The sequence below is a fragment of the Mesoplodon bidens genome (genome assembly GCF_964165515.1).
Source record: "Mesoplodon bidens genome assembly, chromosome: X".
Lineage (NCBI taxonomy): Eukaryota > Metazoa > Chordata > Mammalia > Artiodactyla > Ziphiidae > Mesoplodon > Mesoplodon bidens.
Genome location: NC_138163.1, coordinates 107,175,900 through 107,197,358, shown reverse-complemented (window position 1 = coordinate 107,197,358; position 21,459 = coordinate 107,175,900). Strand labels below are relative to the sequence as shown.

General features: G+C 41.5%; 1 protein-coding gene across 1 annotated transcript; it reads left to right on the top strand.

The window, feature by feature from the left end:
* Positions 1-534: 534 nt before the first annotated feature.
* LOC308608774 (protein FAM47E-like) lies at positions 535-1,884 on the top strand (the record flags this gene model as incomplete). The annotated part of the gene is given in 2 exon segments (XM_081222103.1): positions 535-1,647; positions 1,649-1,884. Coding segments are annotated over 2 exon segments (1,275 nt in total). The 3' UTR covers positions 1,811-1,884.
* Between the last annotated feature and the right edge of the window lie 19,575 nt (positions 1,885-21,459).

The window sequence follows — 21,459 nt, the reverse complement described above, 5'->3', positions numbered from 1 at the left end:
AAAACAGGAACACAAATAGTTGTGGCAGCTTTATTCATAATAGCCTCAAACTGTAAACAACCCACATGTCCATCAAAAGGTGAATGGAGGGGCTTCCCTGGTGGCGCGGTGGTTGAGAGTCCGCCTGCCGATGCAGGGGACGCGGGTTCGTGCCCCGGTCCGGGAGGATCCCACATGCCGCGGAGCAGCTGGGCCCGTGAGCCATGGCCGCTGAGCCTGCGCGTCCGGAGCCTGTGCTCCACGACGGGAGAGGCCGCAGCAGTGAGAGGCCCGCGTACCGCAAAAAAAAAAAAAAAAAGGTGAATGGATAAATAAATGGCACTATGTCCATACAACGGAACAGTAACTACAACAAAAAGGAATGAGCTTTCACCCACCGCCCATCCTGGGAGAAATGCAGGCTTCACAGGGCGCCTGCGTTGACCCGCCTCCGGGAAGAACCTGGCTGCACCTGGCTACACGGTCTCCTAGCAACCGGAGAGGCCGGAACAGCAAACTATTGAAGCGGTGGTCCCCCCAGAGGCCAGGGCAACCATGGCGGACAAGAAGCGGCTGCTAGGACCGGGGCCACTGGAACCGATGCCCCTGGACATGACCTGCAAGCCCTGGTACAAAGACAAGTTGCCCTCCAAGTGTTTCGCAAAGCACAAGAAGATGCTCCCGAGGTTCCCCACCTCCCTGGACAGCCGGCGGTGGATATTTGTGAAAGAGCTGCTGGACGACTTCCGGAAGGGTTGCCCACCTTGTGAAGATATGATCACTCGCAGCCCTAAGGAGGGCTTCCTCCCCAGGATTGCTCACAGAGTTCCCCAGCATGCCCCCAAAAAGAGTCAGAAAAAGCTGCCCGAGGAAGCAGACCTGTTTTCCACGCTCTCGCCAGCCCAGCTAGCACAGAAGGCATTCGTGGAGAACATCGAAGCCCAGCTGACCAAGCATCCCTTGGCTCTCTACCCGAATCTGGAGGAAGATCTACCTGCAGACCTCTTATTAAAGGTGCTGGAAGTGCTCGATCCTGACGGGAAGCTGGAGGACACATGGGCTTATTGTCAGGGCCCCAGGAAAACAACGAAGCCCCCCACAAAGCTTCGTAAAAAACGTCCTGCCAAGGTCTACCTGGAACCTCCAAAGAAGGCTCCTGTGTCACATCCAGCCAGTTTGCATCACGAAGACAAGAAGTCAAGCAGAAAGGATTCACTCACTGATCCTCCTGTTCACAGAGAAGTACCGAAAGCAATTTGTAAATCCTTCAAACGGGCTGCTGCTTTTGGAAACTTGGGCATTGATGAAGAGCTCATCACGAAACTGTCTGAGGTTGGCTGTGAGTGGCCACCAGCCCAGGATACAGTCTACATGAAGAAAGTAACCCAGGTCCCTTCAAAGGTAAAGTACAGCATCGGGCTAGAGAAAATGGAGAAGATAAAATTATCCAGAGAGGAAGGAAGCTGGGAGAGGAAACCCCAGAAGCCACAGAATCCTTATAAACCCAACTCGGTGGAGATGAGGTATGGTGCATTGTACCTGAAGCCCAAGTTGTGCAAAAAGCTAGTTAATGACAAACCTTCAATTGACCCCAACGTCTTACTTGAAGATGGGAGTTTTAGAAAGAAGCTTCCTGAACACGACATTCTTGAAGATCTTTATGGAACAAATAGCGTTTAAAGATTTCATTCTAAGCAAGGGCTACAGGATACCAGACATCCTTGAGAGGCTGTTCCTCAGGAAGGGATGGAAATATGATTCCGTTAAGACTCCTATACACAAAGTAATAAAAATCAGCCAAAATGGAGATGATGCACGAGAAGATGTTTAGACAGTTTTCTATTTACTACTTACTTGGCTATTTCTCTCTCTCATTTTAATATCAATCAGAATTCATGGTGAGTGTCCATCCCACCATGTACGTACAACTTTGAGTCTACATCTGTTAATTTAACACCTAATGCTTATAAATATTTCTCAGTGACCTTCTGCTTGGGTTCATCAATATTATATAAATTTTATCAATTATGAAATCAATATTCACATATACTCTTCTCACATTTTATAATGTTGTGAATACTACATTGTTGCATCAGTTATTTGTAAAAATAAAATTAGTTAGGTCAGCTACAAAATGGGATACATTTCAAAATAACTGTGCTGAGAAAAAGGAGTCAGAGAGTTCTACTTGTATTAAAATTATAATGAATTAATTATGACAATTACTTTCTTAAGCAAAACTTGACATCGGTAGCCAAAATAATGTTAGCCCCATTTAATAATGAAATGGTTATCCCCCTTATTAGGATTGCATCAAGCCCCCAAAACAGATTGAAAACTATTTACCAAAATTATAGGTGAAACTTTAGTTATGCTCTTTTGTCATGCTTCCCAACTGAACATACTTAAAAGTTTTACCATAGTCATAAAATTTCACTGTGGAAGAGTGTTTCCATATCATATAACACAGGTGCAGAATAGCAGGGAGCTTCAAGTTCTTGGCAAATCTAGTGTGCAAAATAGGTCTGCGCGAGCAAAACTACACAGCACCAACACTACACAGCACCATCAAACATCCACACATATCTATTCAAGTAAGATTAATCTTTGCATTTCATGAATAGCAATTTAAAACGCACTCATAAATGTAAAATAAGAAATCAAGCAACTTCTTTACGTTTCCAAAATAACAGGTAAAATTGTCTGGGACAGGAAATTTGTAGCTAGAAAGATTTGTAGCACAGATTTGCAGCACACTTCTGTTTCCAGTAATGAAGGAATTTATCTGTAAATGGAAGTATGTGTATATACTTCACCCTCGTGAGAAGGGAACACAGCCATCAGGTTGTAGTATTCACCAACATCCTCACTGCAATCAACTACTCCCTTTTCACTCACTTCCCCATTTTCACTGAGGTGACTTAGTGTCTGAATTCCTGACTTGCTCCCTGTGACTACTCTCATCAACGTTCTTGATTTAAATATTCACAAAGACTATCCATTCAAATCCTGGCACTAGCTCCATTCGTCTGGCCCTCATCTCACTAGAGACACCAATCCCTACAGTCAGACTCTAGACTTTGTTTGGGGCAATAATGACACCAACTTCAAAGCTCAGTTTCAATTATTCCACCTTCCGATCCCTGCTTTTTACCTAGCTGATCACCCCTTTTCATATTCCCAAACCTCCAATCCTTCAGTTCCAACACGTTTCCAATCCAGTGACCCTTATCACTCTTTCAGCATTAATTGTGCCTTGCGTTCAGTTCCTTACGTTCCCAGCGTAGACGCCACCATCCTCTACTATCCCTTCTTTGAGTCTACTTTTAACTCCTTTGCCTCTCTCTCCCGCTCTTATATTCTTCTGAGAAAACCCCAGTCCTGGTTAAATCTTAATCTCTGCCATTCTTGTACTTGCACCCAAACAGTTAAATATGGCTAGAGAAAAACACATACCACACTGGCTGGTTACATATGGCATGAATCTTAAATGAGCCTTCAACACTAGCTGAAAGTTCTGCCCCATTTCCCTCATTAATATATTTTCCCATTTTCCAATGATCATCTTATTTCTGTCATCAATTGGCCAACACCCTATTTCCATTTCTCCTTCTCAAAGCATTGCTTTGTACTTCACTGATAAAATAAAAAAATTTAGAAGAGAACCGTCTTTTCCTCCCATCACCACATCTACCAGGCCAGTGACATCTGTACCCATATTCTCTATCCCCTCAGAGACAGACGATGAACTCTTTATTCTACTGAATAATACTATGCACTGGATCCCAACACTTTGACAAATTAAATATTTGTCCTGTATTTGCCCCCTTATTTTCCTATATTATTTTTCTGTCTTTTGGGGGATAATTCCTGTCATTAAAAAGCAAACAAACAAACCAAAACCAAAAAAGCCTCTCATAACTCACATCATCTGAAATAACCAAAGAAAACAAAATAAAAATTCTCTTGACGTAATTATTCTCTCCAGCTACCACTCTATATTTTCTGCTCCACTTTGTAGAAAAATTACCAAAAAGAGTCATTTATAAATCATTGCTTCCATGTCTTCATCTCCCAGGGTCTCTTGAATTCATTCCAATCAGAATTTTGTTCTACTTTGCTAGGGAAACTTTCTTGTCGAGGTCACCAATAAGGTGTCATGGCAAAATCCAATTAATATTTTCATCGTATTCAAGAGCATTGGACTTGATAAGTAACTCATTGCTTTTTGGAATCCCCCATTTTTCTGTTCTTCTAACACCACAATTCCTATTGTTCTCCTCCTTCTCAGTTTGAAACTTGAATTTCAAAGTCTCCTGTTTCTGACCTCAGTGTCGGATTCACCCGGAGCTCAGTCTTGGGACTAACTCCCCAGGTAATTCAATATAAGAGCATGATTTTGTCTACTATCTCTGTATATCTAATGACACCCCCCCCATTTTGAAAATTTTTTTTGTAGATACTTTTTTTTTTTTTAAACATCGTTATTGGAGTATAATTGCTTTATAACGTTGGGTTAGTTTCTGCTGTATAAAAAAGTGAATCAGGGGGCTTCCCTGGTGGCGCAGTGGTTGAGAGTCCGCCTGCCAATGCAGGGGACACGGGTTCGTGCCCCGGTCCGGGAGGATCCCACGTGCCGCAGAGCGGCTGGGCCCGTGAGCCATGGCCGCTGGGCCTGCGCGTCCGGAGCCTGTGCTCCACAACAGTGAGAGGCCCGCGTACCACACAAAAAAAAAAAAAGTGAATCAGCTCTATGTATACATATATTCGCATATCCCCTCCCTCTTGCGTCTCCCTCCCACCCTCCCTATCCCGCCCCTCTAGGTGTCACCCCCAATTTTTATCTTCAGCGGTGAACTCCAGATTGCCCATATGACCCCTCTACTAGCATGTATAATAGGAATTTAAAATAAAGCATTATCTTCCACATATAAGAAATATCATATATTTGTCTTTCTCTGTTTGACTTACTTCACTTAGTATGATAATCTCTAGTTCCATCCATGTGGCTGCAAATGGCATTATTTCATTCTTTTTTATGGCAGAGTAATAGTCCATTGTGTGTGTGTGTGTGTGTGTATTCATTCCACATCTTCTTTATCACTTATATGTGAAATCTAAAATATGACACAAATTAACTTATTTACAAAACAGAAGTAGATTCACAGACATAAAAAGCAAATTTATGGCCACCACAGGGGATAGGTGGGGGGAGGGATTAATTAGGAGTTAGGGATTAACAGATATACACTGCTAAAAATAAAAAATAGATAAACAACACGGACCTACGGTATAGCACAGAGAACTATATTCAATATCTTGTACTAACCTATAATGGAAAAGAATCTGAAAAAGAATATATGTATGTATAACTGAATCACTTTGCTGTACACCTGAAACTAACACAACATTGTAAATCAACTATACTTCAATGAAAGAAAGAAAGAAAGGGCATTATCACAAGAACACAGACATTCCTACTTCTGAATTTGCTCTTCTTGCCATATTCCCCATTTTGGTAAATGGCATCACCGCTCAGCCAATTGCTCAGGCTAGCCTTGACTTCTCTAATTCCATGCTGAAGTTTGATATAACTTCACGATATATTCCCAGAGGGAGCGCCTCTCGCCATCTCTACCCTTCCTGCTCTTCTCTGAGCCACCATATCTTGCCACACATTAGCAAGGGCCTCTTACCCTTGCTTTCCGACTGCAATTCTTTTCACACTGCAGAATATTTTCCACACAGTAAGCCAGAGTCATCTTTAAAACATCAACATCAGGTCACATTCCTCCCCAATTACAATGCTCAGAAGGCTCCCCATTACACTTGGAAGAAAATGTAAAGTCTCCATGGAGAATGAGAAATATCCCACTTCAGAGCTTTTTGAATTTGCTCTTCCTTCTGTCTGCAATGTTCTTTTCCTACATGTTCATACGGTTCGCTTTATTCAGGTATCGCTCAAACGTCGCTTCTCTGGGGAGTCCTTCTCAGACTACCACACCCCAATTATCACCGTGCATCACTCTCTACCACCTTCCCCTGCTTTATCTTTAGGTTTATCTCTACGAGATGTGGTATGTATATCTATGTTTATGTCTGTATCTCCTCTCTTCTCTAGGCTTAACCCTCTGTGAAAACAGAGACATTTTAAATTAGCCTCTAAGTTCTCACTACATAGAAAATGCAGAGCACAAAGCAGATGCTCAATAAATATTTGCTGAATGAATTAATAGAGGAGACGCTTTTTAAAATAATAGTATTTATTAAGAGTCTACAATTTTTCCCTCACTTTTTAACAATAAAAACCCGTTCTACCCTCATCTCCTTCTCTTTTCCCATAATGTGAAACAATCCCTACCAGAAGTGGTCTCTTCCTCTTCAAAAGATCTCATTCGTTTTCCTCCTTTTTACTGATCAAATACAATTTATCAGAGTTCCTTGTATAATAATACATGCCTTTCTCAGAGGTTCCACTGCAGTCACATCCAAAACAAGGGCTATGTGTCATTTCCTTTGTATATAAGGTTAATACTACATGTCCCAGTCAATGGGCTCATTATCTACTTTATCCCATTGTATTCTAACACAAATCACCCCCTTTTAAATAACAGGCCCTCAAATACTCAACTGCATGAATGAATGGGTTTAGCTTTGAAATAAATAAATCAGGTAAATCAAACTGTAGTGTGAAATGACTCCATGGGCAGTAGTTCATTAGAAGAGCTGTGATGTGCAAGACACGTAAGAAAGGAGATTTAAGTCTCCCATTTAACCAAAAGTAGACTCAATTATCTACAATTTCCTCAATATTAAAAGTGCATTAAAGAATATGCACAAGTCATAGAAACAGCAACACATTTATAGTCAGAAGACACACACTAGAATATCTTCTTTTCCATATTTTGGTTATGTGACCTGGTACTTCAAGAAGCATGTCTCCTCATCTATACAATGGAGGCTATATTAGCAAACTCATACTTTGCTGAAAATTAAAGGATTACTTTATATAAGTGCCTAATACCACCAACATCACAGAACAGATACTCAGCATACATCTGGGGAAGAGGAGGGAGTAAGGAAGGGTCCTAAAAAGGTACCCAGGAAAGAAGCCAAGAGAAAAAATAAAAAACACTTTTTGATGGTGTTTATCCAGGGTGATAGGCTTCAACTAAACCTCACTCAATCCTAGCTTTTGCTTAAGATGAAAATGTGCATTTGCAAAATAAGAGTCACTAATAAGGCCTCCTATTGCTTATTGGTGAAAATAAAATTTTCCTTGGAGAAATTATATGGGTTCCTTCACTGCAGCAATTACCCACATTGGTATTAGCTGTCGTACAGATATAAACAGACGCAAACAGAATTTAGACTTCTTAACACCAGGGAGACTTCAAAATCCATAGTTTTTAGAAGGAGAAGGAATTAGGGAGAGCCTGACGTATAACTGTGTTAGTGTAGCTACTTAAAGTTTCCAAAATGCCCATTCACAATCTTTGTGGGGCTTTTTGTTTGTTTTGAGGTTTATAACACAGAGAAACCCCAAAGACGTCTTATCTCCATTTTATAACTGAGAAAACTCCAGGTAACTGAATTATCTAAGGTCAAGTGTGAGGTCAAAGTCTACTACTTGTGTGTATTATTTCCACACTGACACTCAGCAATATCATGGACAATGAAATATGCACCTTGAAACCTTGGACCCCAACCACTGAAACTAGAGGAAGAACATTCCCAGCACCAGGGCCTCTAGGAAAGGACATATAAAGATGGACTTTCATTTTCTGGAACCAGTTGTACCCTGCTCTTCGATCTCGCCTGTTACAGCCACCACAGCCTTGTCAGTTGTGTGGCAGGAGCAGGGATAAATTCAATTCAACTCTGGAAGGATGCAAAAATCGCAAACCCAGTAGAACTGGATATCATGGCCAGCGATACCCAGATTATGCTCTCCTGACCACTTACCATGTAAGCAGAGGACAAGGATATTGTTCTTTTTTCAATCTATCATTAGAGCAACTAAAGAATCTTTAGTATGTATAATAAAAACCAGGCCTTTAAGTAAGGAAGATATTTATAGCACCATTTATAATATTTATTTATAGCATACCCAACAAATCTCTGTGTTGTGAGGAAGAAATTGATAGCACATGGAAGAATTGAAAGATAATGAAATAGCTACTCTTGTAGTTCAATAGCTTACAAAATGGGAAATCTGCTCAGCCATCCAGGGGGCTGTATGCTGGGCTCCAAAGCCAGGCGAGTCTGTGCACGGGGTTCCAAGATTTTGCAGAGTCACTGTTTGGGTTCCTGGCTGGGCAAGCCTAGAGGTTGCGCTCTGCAGGTGGATGGGGCTGCTGGCTTGCGAGCCTGCCTAAGCAGGGATAGAGGACGAGTTCCATGGCTGGGCCAGACTGCTGGCTGGGGACCCCATCTGCCTAGAGCTGCCCACGTGCTCCCTGGCCAGATGAGATGACTGGCTCCACACCACAGGTGGAAGGAACTGCTGGCTGTGCTCTCTGATTGGGCACCACTGCCGTCAGGTACACGGTCCATCACAATCTCCATGCTGGAAGCCGGAAGCCCCGCCCCCGCCCCCTTTAGTTCAAGCTGATACCAAGTGCTTGAGCTTTCCCTTTTCTCCCAGTGTTCCTCGTGAAGGATGGATGTGGACCTCATGAGAAGCTTCCCAGAATGTTGTGGAACCCGGATGCTCACGCTGGGGTCTCCTTTCGCCACTGGAGAAACCTCTTGGTGCGGCTGCGTGCTGGCCTGCAGGAAGGGCTATGTGGTCAAAATGAAGCTGCCTTGTGGTCCACAGGGGGGTGCTTCGGCCTCACTTCTGGCTCCTGGGATTTTTTTTTCCCCCCACAGAGGCCTTCTTGTCTGTGGAGAGTTGCTAGTTTGTATTTCCTTGAGGAACAAACACTAAAGCCGGGAACCTCTGATTCCACCATCTCGCTGATTTCACACCCCTCTTCCCCAATCAGACCTTCTTTCTAGCATGTGGGGAAAGTAACTTAACTACTAAAAATCACTCAGCGGACTTCCCTGGTCGTCCAGTGGATAAGACTCTGTGCTTCCACTGCAGGGGGTGCGGGTTCGATCACTGGTCAGGGAACTGAGATCTCACACGTGCCATGTGGTGTGGCAAAAAAAAAAAAAAAAAAAGACAATAAAATTTTTAAAAACCCCTCAACTCTACTATACATTGCATATTTGCATTCTTTCCTTCATATCCTTAAATAAAAACATATTCAGCTTTGTGAGCTATCGTATTTTTCATAATACAGTACAGAATACCAGTACCCGTATTTAATGGATCTGTATTCAATAGTCTAAAGGTCTATACTCTTGAAGTAATTTTAAATAATATCTATTACTTTACTACTCTACACTAAAGTAATTTAAAATTAAAGGATTAAAATTAAGATCTACTACTCTTTGCACCATTATTATTATTACGGCCCAAGTAGAGAAAGCTCTGCAATAGAAATAAATAGACATGATCTAATAATGTCCCTGACCTTAGGAAGTTTACAATTTCCTTAGAATGAAAAGACAGATACACTTGAAATTAAATAGCGGCTCAGGGCTACAATATTACAAATGTCTAAAGGCTATATAAATTTATATTTTTTATAACCTACGTTTTGAAGATTAATTCCTCTTTCTCATACTAATCTTTGGGATTTATTAATTCCAAAAGCTATTCATATTTTGGAACTGCATTACCTGCTAACCTTTTCACCAGAAATAACATAAAACAGATTTCAGTGACTAGCTAAAAAAGAAAAAGAACAAAATAAGAGGGAAGGAGAAAAGCATTATATTAGCCTTCCAGGATTTTAACAGAAGAGTCTCAAATTTTAAAATTAAGGGGAGCTTTTTTTTTTATGTTGGGCATAGGAGTTTATTAATTAATTTACTTATTTTTGCTGTGTTGGGTCTTCGTTTCTGCACGAGGGCTTTCTCTAATTGTGGCAAGCGGGAGCCACTCTTCATCGCGGTGCACGGGCCTTTCACGATCGCGGCCTCTCTTGTTGCGGAGCACAGGCTCCAGACGCGCAGGCTCAGTAGTTGTGGCTCACGGGCCCAGTTGCTCCGCAGCCTGTGGGATCCTCCCAGACCAGGGCTCGAACCCGTGTCCCCTGCATTAGCAGGCAGATTCTCAACCACTGCGCCACCAGGGAAGCCCCAAGGTGAGCTTTTATATAGTGAGTAGACTACTTTCTCAGGGTCAGTCTAGTTTCTAAAATAATAGCTACTGTGTATTCACTGCAGTCAATGAGCTGTGTAATACTAGCATCATCATAAATGCATCGTCTAATTTAACCTTCATGACATCTCATATCGTTAGTACCATTTTCCTGATGAGTAGATCACTATAGGCAAGTTCACATAGCTTGGAAGGCATGGAGTCAGGCTTCCAACGGACGACTAGCTGGCACAAAACCCCACACCTTTCACCTCCTCCTAAGAAGGGAGTAAAGAATGCATATTGCACTCCTTTCTGCACCTATGTACCTTAAGCAATGCAGCAGTATACTGAGAATATAGATCATGAATAATCTAAATTCCCAAGATTGAAGTGCTCGTTATATAGAACTTACTGAGAGATTACATTTAAATATCTTAGCTTACTTTTTAGTAGCTAGCAAAAAACTTCCTGAATCACTTCCTATTACAGATATGAAAAATGCAGAATAATCAAAAACTTTAGCTTTCTACTAGTGCTGACTTGATCCACAGCATCTAGTACAACATTTATAGTTTTTTTAAAATTAAAACTTCACAGAATGCACACACATACAAGCAGCTACGATGCATGTTCCCATTAATGTCTACATTACCTAACTAATATATTTCCATACCACAATCCACAGGAAGGTCCAAATTTTAGCAAAATTAACATTAGCAATCAGAGCCTAATATGACCATACAAATGTATGCGTTCCATACACGCATACACATACTGCAGTTTTCTAACATGCTATTGAACCTATCACAAAACGGGAATTGAGATGTTATTTTGTAAAAAGAGTTCTAATATTATATTATTACCTGTTTTCTCTTCTTCGTTTGACCCAACAGCACTCTTTTCCAAGAAGTGTCCCATAAAGACATTTACTATAATGAACTGCTTTAATTCAAAATGTAATCTAACCAAACATGCTTAATAGCCTGGCTAGGAAAATCAATACCATGGTTTATAGAACAGTGTCTCTGGAAAGACAGGAAGTGGACTCTTGGTTCTGCATAAAATCTTGTTAATCCTAGTTCCATTTCCCCCTCCTACATTTGTAACAACTGAATAAACCGATTATGTTTTTTCATCTTGTAGCTGCAGCCTCTGTAGACAAACGGATTAAAATACTTACATTGATGTGATCAATATATTTATCAATCAATAATGACCCAGGAATTGATCTTCATAATTGGAGGAATTCTGCACCTTAATTCATTTATATGCTACTGTCTTTTTTCAAAACTTAGGGATTGTTGATGTGGAAAATTAAAAGAGAATTAAGGGGGAAGGGCCACATAAGGAAAATTGCTGTTCTCTACAGCATAACTGAGGAATATACATGATTAAGGCAAAACGTGATGATTTGGGGGGAATAAAAGCATGGATAATTGATAGAGAACTCACGAAATAGGGAAGCAGTTGTAAATAGATTATTGTGGACACGGAACTGACATTTCCAGTTATCGATACTGTTGTTTTGTCCTTGACAGTTAAGATCTGAGGAATGTCAAGCAGTAGCTTTCAATAGCTCCATGTATAAGAAAACAATATTCCTGCCACCAGAAGCTGCTCTAGTACAGCTTTCCTCTTCTACTCCAGGCCACGGACTCTACCACACAGACACTCAAAGGCAAGAGTCTTATCCCTTAAAATCCTGTCAGTAGTTCTCTTCACCTCAATTCCCAATTCCAACAGCCTCTTCCCTTTTTAATGGGCTGCCTTTGGCCTCACCTTCCTTCCCAAATCCAGCAGTTACTCCACAACAGATCTGCATTGCACATCCTGTAAAGGAATGCGAGGTTTTGTCTTGGCGTTCAGTCTCTCTTCCAAGAGATATATACACACACGGATATATTTCCATGTATACGTGTATACACATATATACATATATATATACACATGTATGTGTATATCTCATGTATATGGTATATATATCTCATATGTTTATATGAGAGATATGAGATATATATATACACATACATTTACAACTTGTTAGCTTTACAGCTATAAAAGCATACTTTAAACCTACAGAGCTTTATACCTAGTTTTATGTTTGCGCACATTAAAGGAAAATTCTAAGAAGAATTGGTCATGATTGGGTGACTGATTTTTTTCCTTCTAAAGGAAACATAGTTTAAATACATATTCAACATCCACTCCCACTCACTGTTCTAATTGGGACAAGTAATGAAACTAAAACTTTCAAAGGCTACTCAGTCTTTAATTCATGTTTTTGAGCCCCTACTGTGTGAAATCTAGGCTCAAACAAGTTAAACAGTCTTTGTTCTAATCCTCACGGTCCAGCCAGACTTTCCAAACTACCTAGAAAGGAATCCAGTTCAGAGTGTCACTCTCTGCTACTTATAAGATGGGTGCTCGAGCATGTTACATACTCTGTAATTCACAATTTCTTTATCTGAAAAATATGGGTAATAATAATAAAAATTAACTCAGAAAGTAACTGTAATAATAAGATAATGTAGAGTGAACAGCACAGGGACAGATAATATTCATTTTAGATGGATATATCACTTTAACTACCCCTCATTAAATGATTTGTTTATATATATGCATGCACATCAAATATATACATTTGGAGAGGATGATAAGCCACCAACTGCTGCTGTATGGTCCACTTTCTTATGAATGTATCATTGAGCCAACTGCATTATTAATTTTTAAACAAGGGATTAACATGAAACACTGAAGAGCACTTATCTCCAAAACAATGCAAATACGAAGAGTTCATAGAACCAGGTTTTGTGATAGTACCTATAAAAAATACCTGGCATAAAAAGGTACTCAATAAAAATACACTGAATGAATGAATAAGAGGTAATCACCGACACCTAGTAGGAACTTACTAATATCACTTCTGTAACTGTTAGTTCGTTTACGTTTTTAAATGATGAAAGGAATTGAAAGTCAAAACAAAGACTTTTCACAGATTATGACACTAGAATTTTTATTTGCTGACTCTGCATTTAATATGAATAATACCGTGATGGTTAATTTCACATCTCAATTTGACTGGGCCACGGAGGGTCCTGATATTTGGTCAAACATTATTCTGCGTGTATCCGTAAAGCTGTTTTGGGATGAGATTAACATTTGATTTGGACAAGGATGATCACTTTCACCACTTTCATGCAACAAAGTACTGGGAGTCCTAGCCAGAGCAATCAGTCAAAAAAAAAAAAAAAAAAAAAAACGATAAAAGGCAACCAAATCAGATTCCACCCTAAAACGGTTAGAACAAATAAACAAATTTAAAGTTGCAGGGTACAAAATCAATATACAAAAATCAGTTGCATATCTATACACTAACAACAAACGATCAGAAAGAGAAATTAAGAAAACAATCCCATTTATAATTGCAACAAAAATAATAACTACATAGGAATAAATTTAGCCAAGGAGGTGAATGTTCTGTACATTGAAAACTATAAAACACTGATGAAAGAAATTGCAGGAGACACAAACAAATGGACAGATAGTCTGTGCCCATGGATTGGAAAAGTTAATATTATTAAAATATTCATAATATCCAAAACACTCTACAGATTCAATGAAATCCCTATCAAAATTCCAATGGCATCTTTCCCAGATAGAGAAAAACAATCCTAAAATTTGTACGGAGCCACAAAAGAACCCAACAAGCCAAAGACATCTTGAGAAAGAAGAACAAAGCTGGAGATACCACACTTCCTGATTTCAAAGTATATTACAAAGCTACACTAATCAACACAATATGGTATTGGCATAAAAACAGACAAATAGATCCATGGAACAGAAAATAGAAAGACCAGGAAAAATCCCACACATATATGGTCCATTCATTTATGACAAAACAGGCAAACATATACAATAGGGAAAGGATAGTCACATCAATAAATGGTATTGGGAAACCTGGACAGCCACATGCAAAAGAATGCAACTGGATCCTTACCTTAAAAACATACACAAAAATCAACTCAAACTGGATTAAAAACTTGAACATAAGACCTGAAACCATAAACTCAGTAGAAGAAAACATAGGAGGTAAGCTCGCTGACATCACTCTTGGTGATCATTTTTCAGATTTGACACCAAAAGCAGAGTCAACAAAATATACAATAAACAAGTGGAACTACATCAAACTAAAAGGCTTCTACACAGCAAAGGAAACCATCAACAAAATGAAAAGGTAACCTACAGAATGGGATAAAATATTTGAAAATCATATATTAGATAAGGAGTTAATACCTAACATACATAAAGAAATCATACAGGGCTTCCCTGGTGGCGCAGTGGTTGAGAGTTTGCCTGCCGATGCAGGGGACACGGGCTCGTGCCCCGGTCCGGGAAGATCCCACATGCCGCGGAGCAGCTGGGCCCGTGAGCCATGGCCACTGAGCCTGCGCGTCCGGAGCCTGTGCTCCGCAACGGGAGAGGCCACCACAGTGAGAGGCCTGCGTACCGGAAAAAGAAAAAAAAAAAGAAACCATGGAACTCAATAGCAAAACCCAAACAGCAATCTGATTTTAAAATGGGTAGAGGAAGTGAATAGACATTTTTTTCAAAGAAGCCATCCAAATGGCCGACAGATACATGTAAAGATGTTCAACATCACTAATTATCAAGGAAATGCAAATCAAAACCACAAGGAGACATCTCCTCACACCTGTTGGAATGTCTATCACCAAAAAGACAAGAAATAACAAGTAATGGTGAGGATGTGGAGAAAAGGGAACCCTTGTGCACTGTTGGTTGCAATGTAATTTCGTTCAGCCACTATGAAAAACGGTATGGAGGTTCCTCAAAAAATTACAAATAAAACTACCATATATACATAGAAATACTACTGGGAACTACTAAGTACAATATGAACGACTACTGACATAAACAGAAATAACAAATTGGAATCTAGCATTCCACTCCTGTGTATATATCCAAAGCAAATGAAATTGCTATCTCGAAAAGATATCTGAACCTTCATGTTCACTGCAGATTATTTACAACAGCCAAGACATGGAAACAACCCAAATGTCCATCGTTGGATGAATGGATAAAGAAAACGCTGTACATATATACGATGGAATATTATTCAGTCATAAAAAAGAAGGAAATCCTGCCACTGCAACAACATGGGTGCACCTTGAGGCCGAAATGCTTAGTGAAATAAGTTAGAGGAAAACACATACTGTATGCTATCACTTATAAATGGTACCCCCCCAAAAAATCCCAGAGACAGAGAAGAGATTGGTGGTTGCCAGAGGTGGGGATGGGCAGTGGGGGAAATGGGTGAAGGTGGTCAAAAGGTAAAAATGTCCAATTATAAGTTCCAGGAATGTAACGTACAGCAATGGCGACTATATAGTTAACAATACTGTATCACATAGTTGAAAGTTGCTAAGAGAGCAGATCTTAAAAATTCTCATCACAAGAGAAGAACTTTTATAACTATGTGAGGTAATTAATGTTACCAATATTTATTGTGGTAATCATTTTGTAACATATACATATATCAAATTATACACCTTGGACTAATACAATGTGATATGCTAATTATAACTCAATAAAACTTGAAAAAGTATCTTGTCGTAAAAAACTTGAGGGCTTCCCTGGTGGCGCAGTGGTTGAGAGTCTGCCTGCCGATGCAGGGGACACGGGTTCGTGCCCCGGTCCGGGAAGATCCCACATGCCCCGGAGCGGCTGGGCCCGTGAGCCATGGCCACTGAGCCTGCGCATCCAGAGCCTGTGCTCTGCAAGGGGAGATGCCACCACAGTGAGAGGCCCGAGTATCGCAAGGGGGGAACAAAAAACTTGAATTGGTAGACTAGGTAAAGCAGATTGCCCTCCTTAGTGTGGATAAGCCTCGTTCATCAGCTGAAGGCCTCAAAAGAACAAAAAGGCTGACCCTCCTTTGAGTAATAGGGAACGCCTCCTATCTGACTGCCTTCGATCTGGGACATCAGTTTTTTTCTTGCCTTCAGACTTAAACTGACACATCAGCTCCTCCTGGTTCTCTTTTTATTCAGGCTCTCCTGAGTCTCCAGCTTGCTGACTGCAGATCTTGGGTCTTGTCAGCCTCCATAATTGCATGAGCCAATTCTTATAATCAATCAATCAATCAATCCTATTGGTTCTGTTTCTCTGCAGAACCCTGACTAGTACAAATACTGACCACAAACATTTCATTTTATGGTCCTATAATCACATGTTAAAAAAAATACATTCTATCTGCTCTGAAGGTTTCTCACTCTGTGTTTCTACTTAGTTTACATTCTTCGTTAAAGAAACACTGGATGAAAGGCTTTTGTTTATACATATGCATATTACCTTTGTGAAAATGTGAGATCGCAGTCCATGACTGTTTGTTGATTTTCCCTTAGAAAAGTCAGTTTTTAAGTTTTAGGCTTCTCTTAGCTATAACATATATTTTACTGTTACCTACTTACCTAGGAAGTAATGATGAGGTATAAAATATCTCAGAAACACCATCCATTATCACCCCTTAGTACGAATATAACCGTTCAAGAGTATTACGATTTTAAAAATCTGTGGAGTAAAGCTGTAGGGATAATAAATATTCAATAAATCTTTGTTGAATGAATGAATGAAAGATCATTTGACATCAATGGTATTTCCTACCACTGTGGCTCATTCCATACAACATAATTGAGGGGTTAAAAACATGCTTGCTGTGTGGCAGTGAAAGAGCAAATGAGGTTGGAGAGGATGAATACATCCACATGGTTCAGAGCTTTCTCTAAGACTGCATCGAAGCCTTTTGTTTCCTGACAGAAAAAAGAGAAGACTGCACTTACCCCAGAGGAAGGAATTGGTAAATCACGGGAAAGGGGCTGTGATTCTAGGACTGTGCTGAACGTTTATGAGAGACAACAAAGGGAGCGAAGACCAAGTTCAAACCGAGTGAAAGCTGGAGAGGTGGAAAGATTCACTGAGACTCTGGAGCTGGTGCTCTGCTGTCAGACAAGTGTGAACGTGACCAGAAACAGAAAGAGAAAAGTGGAGATCACTGGAGTTAGTAAGGTCCAGGAACCCAGTGAAGAGGCTATCAGAAGTGTCATTAGTGTGGGTGTTGAAGTCACTGAGGAGAGCTAACTTCAACTAGAGCTCTGTGATAGTAAATATAACCAATGATACCACAAAAGAACTGTTTGATGAAAGAATCACATTAGGGCACTCTTCCAATAAGAAATCACGCAAGTGATTAACTCAAAACGGTGGCACTTACATTTGTGAGTAACATTTAAAAAGATTAGGCCAGAAGCTCAGTGCAGTCTCCCTGCCTCACTTGTTGCAGGTGGGGGCTGGGTGCTGAAGCTCAGGCTTCAGAGGTCAGACCCAGAGAGAGGACTGGGGTTGGCTGTGCGGAGACAGCCTGAAGAGGCCGGACTGTGGCAACTGAGGGTGTACTCCGAAGAAGCCAGGGCCTGCCACAGAGGCAAGGTGCCGTTATTCGGGGACACACGAGAAGAGGGGTGGGACCACTAGAAGAGCTTCTTTCCCTGTGAGCACCCCCAGGCAACGAGACACCAACTACAGGAGCTACCAGGGCAGGTGCGACTCACCGACGCCATTGTGGGCTCCAGAAGTGGGCACAGGATACCGCTACAAGACCCACAAGCAGGTGCCAAGCGCTGCTCCTGCTGTCCTGGGAGAGCGCAGAGAGCAGCTGCCCCTAGAAGACCCACAGGCAGGCGCCAAGCCCCACGCCTGATGTCCCGGGAGTGCATGGACTGCAGCCGACTCTAGGAGACGTGTGAGCAGGTGCCAAGCCCTGCCCCCACCACCCTGGGAGCACGCAAGGGCTGCTGCACCTGCACACCGCATATCCAGGGGATAATGGCCAGTACACGCTGAGGAAAGAGGCAGCAAGCATGCAAACCAAAAGCAGCCCCTCGATTCTGGAAAAGACGGCAGAGCAGAAGGACTTGAGCTCACCTCCTCTCACGTAAACACCGAAACCACAGCTAACTGCTGAACAACCACTGACAAAAAGGACTGGAACCTATCAACAAAGATAGCTTACCTTCAAAGACAAAGAAGAAGCCACAACAAGACAGTAGGAGGGGCACTTTCGTGACATAATCAAATCCCATACCCACCAGGTGTGGGTGACCCACACACGGGAAAATAATTATATCACAGATGTTCTCCCACAAGAGTGAGAGTCCTGAGCCCCACGTCAGGCTCCTCAGTCTGAGGGTCTGGCATCGGGAGGAGCAACTCCCAGAGCATTTGCCTTTGAAGGCCAGCTGAGCTTGAGTGCAGGACTGGGGGAAACGGTGATGCCACTCCAGAAGGGTGCACACAAGGTTTCATATGCACTAGGACCAAGCACAAAGCAGTGACTCCATAAGAGCCTGGGCTGGACATACCTATGAGTCTTGGAGGATCACCTAGGGAGGTGGGGGTCAGCTGTGGCTCACTTGGTGGGGGGGCAAGGACACAGGTGGCAACGGACCCAGAGGATATTGATTGGCGTGAACTCTCACAGAGGTCGCCATTTTGGCATCAAGACCTGGCCCTACCCAACAGCCTACAGGCTACAGTGCTGGAACGCCTCAGGCCAAACAACCAGCAGCACAGGAACACAACCCTGCCCATCAGCAGACAGGCTGCCTAAAGCTGTCCTGAGCTCACAGCCACCTCAAAACACACCCCTTGACACGGCCCTGCACACCAGAGGGACAAGCTCCACCTACCAATGGGGAGGCACCAGTCCCCCCCAGCCAGGACGCCTGCACAAGCCTCAGGACCAACCTCACCCACCAGGGGGCAGACATCAGATGCAAGAGGAGCTATGATCCTGCAGCCAGCAGAAAGGAGACCACAAATACAGAAAGTCAGAGAAAGTGAGGCAGCAGAGAAATATGCTGAAGATGAAGGAACAAGATAAAAACCCACAATAACAACTAAATGAAGTGGAGGTAGGCAACCTATCTGAAAAAGAATTTAGAGTAATGACAGCAAAGACGATGCAAGATCTCGGAGAAAGAATGGAGGTACAGATCGAGAAGATACGAGATGTTTAACAAAGAACTAGAAGATTTAAAGAACAAACCAACAGAGACGAAGAGCACAATAACTAAAAAGAAAACCACATTAGAAGAAATCGGTAGCAGAATAATTGAGGCAGAAGAACAAATAAGTGAGCTTGAAGACAGAATGGTGGAAAGCACGGCCATAGAACAGAATAAAGAAAAAAAAAATGAAAAGAAATGAGGACACTCTCAGAGACCTTGGGGACAACACTAAACACACCAACATTTCCATTACAGGGGTCCCAGAAGGAGGATAGAGAGACAAAGGGGCTGAGAAAATATTTGAAGAGAATATAGCCCAAAACTTTCCTAACATGAGAAAGGAAACGCTCACTCAAGCCCAGGAAGCGCAGGGAGTCCCATGCAAGATAAGCGCACGGAGGAGCATGCTGAGAGACGTTAATCAAACTGACAAAAAGTAAATACAAAGAAAAAACATTAAAAGCAACAAGAGAAGAGCAACAAATAACATACAAGGGGATCCCCATAAAGTTATCAGCTGATTTTTCGGCAGAAACCCTGCAGGCCAGAAACGAGTGGCACAATACATTTAAAGTGATAAAAGGGGAAAACCTGCAGCCAAGAATACTCTACCCAGCAAGGCTCTCGTTCATATTCGACAGAGAAATCAAAAGCTTTACAGACAAGCAAATGCTAAGAGAATTCAGCACCACAAAACCAGCTTGACAAGAAATCCTAAAGGAACTTCTCTAGGAGGAGAAGAAAAGGCCACAACTAGAACCAAGAAAATTACGAATGGGAAAGCTCACCGGTAAAGGTAAACATAAAGTAAAGGTAAGAAATCATCCACACACAAGCATGATATCAAAACCAGCAATCGTGAGAACAGGAGAGTACAAATGCAGGATATTGGAAATGCATTTGAAATTCAAAGACCGGCAACATAAAACAACCTATCTGTATATAGACTGCTATGTCAAAACCTCATGGTAACCACAAACTGAAAATCTGCAATAGATACACACACACAAAAGAATAAGGAACCCAAACACAACAGTAAAGTTAGTCATGGTTCAAAAGGATACATGCACCCCAACGTTCACTGCGGCACTATTTACAATAGCCAAGACATGGAAACAACCTAAATGTACATCAGCAGATGACTGGATAAGGAAGATGTGGTACATACATCTACGATGGAATACTACTCAGCCATTGAAAAGAATGAAATAGGGGCTTCCCTGGTGGCGCAGTGGTTGAGTATCTGCCTGCTAATGCAGGGGACACGGGTTCGAGCCCTGGTCTGGGAGGATCCCACATGCCGCGGAGCAACTAGGCCCGTGAGCCACAACTACTGAGCCTGCGCGTCTGGAGCCTTGCTCCACAACAAGAGAGGCCGCGATAGTGAGAGGCCCGTGCACCGCGATGAAGAGTGGCCCCCGCTTGCCACAACTAGAGAAAGCCCTGGCACAGAAACGAAGACCCAACACAGCAAAAATAAATAAATGAGTTAATAAACTCCTACCCCCAACATCTTCAAAAAACAAACAAAAAAAGAATGAAATAATGCCACTTGCAGCAACATGCGTGAACCTGGGGATCATCATACTTCATACTCACTTCAATAGTGAAGTAAGTCAGACAGAGAAAGACAAATATCATGTGACATCGCGTATATGCGGAATCTAAAAAAAAGATACAAATGAACTTATGCATAAAGCAGAAACAGACTCACAGACCTAGAACACAAGCCTGTTGTTACCAAAGGGGAAAGGTGGGGCTCAGGGATAAACTGGGAGTTTGGCGGTCACATACATGCACACTACTATATTTTAAAAAGATAAGCAACAAGGACCTACTGTATAGCACAGGGAACTCTACTCAGTGTTCTGCAATAACCTAAATGGGAAAAGAATTTGAAAAAGAATACGTGTCTGTACATGTATAACTGAATCACTTTGCTGTACACCTGAAATTAACACAACATTGTAAATCAACTATACTCCAATAAAATTTTTAAAAATAAAAAATTAATGCCAATATTTCCCAAACTCTTCCAAAAAAAATCAGAGAGGAGGAGGAAACACTCTCAAGCTCATTTTACGAGGCCAACATCACCCTTGTACCAAAGCCAGAAAAGGACACCACCAATAAAGAAAATTACAGGCCAATATACCTGATACATATAGATTCAAAATTCTCAATAAAATACTATCA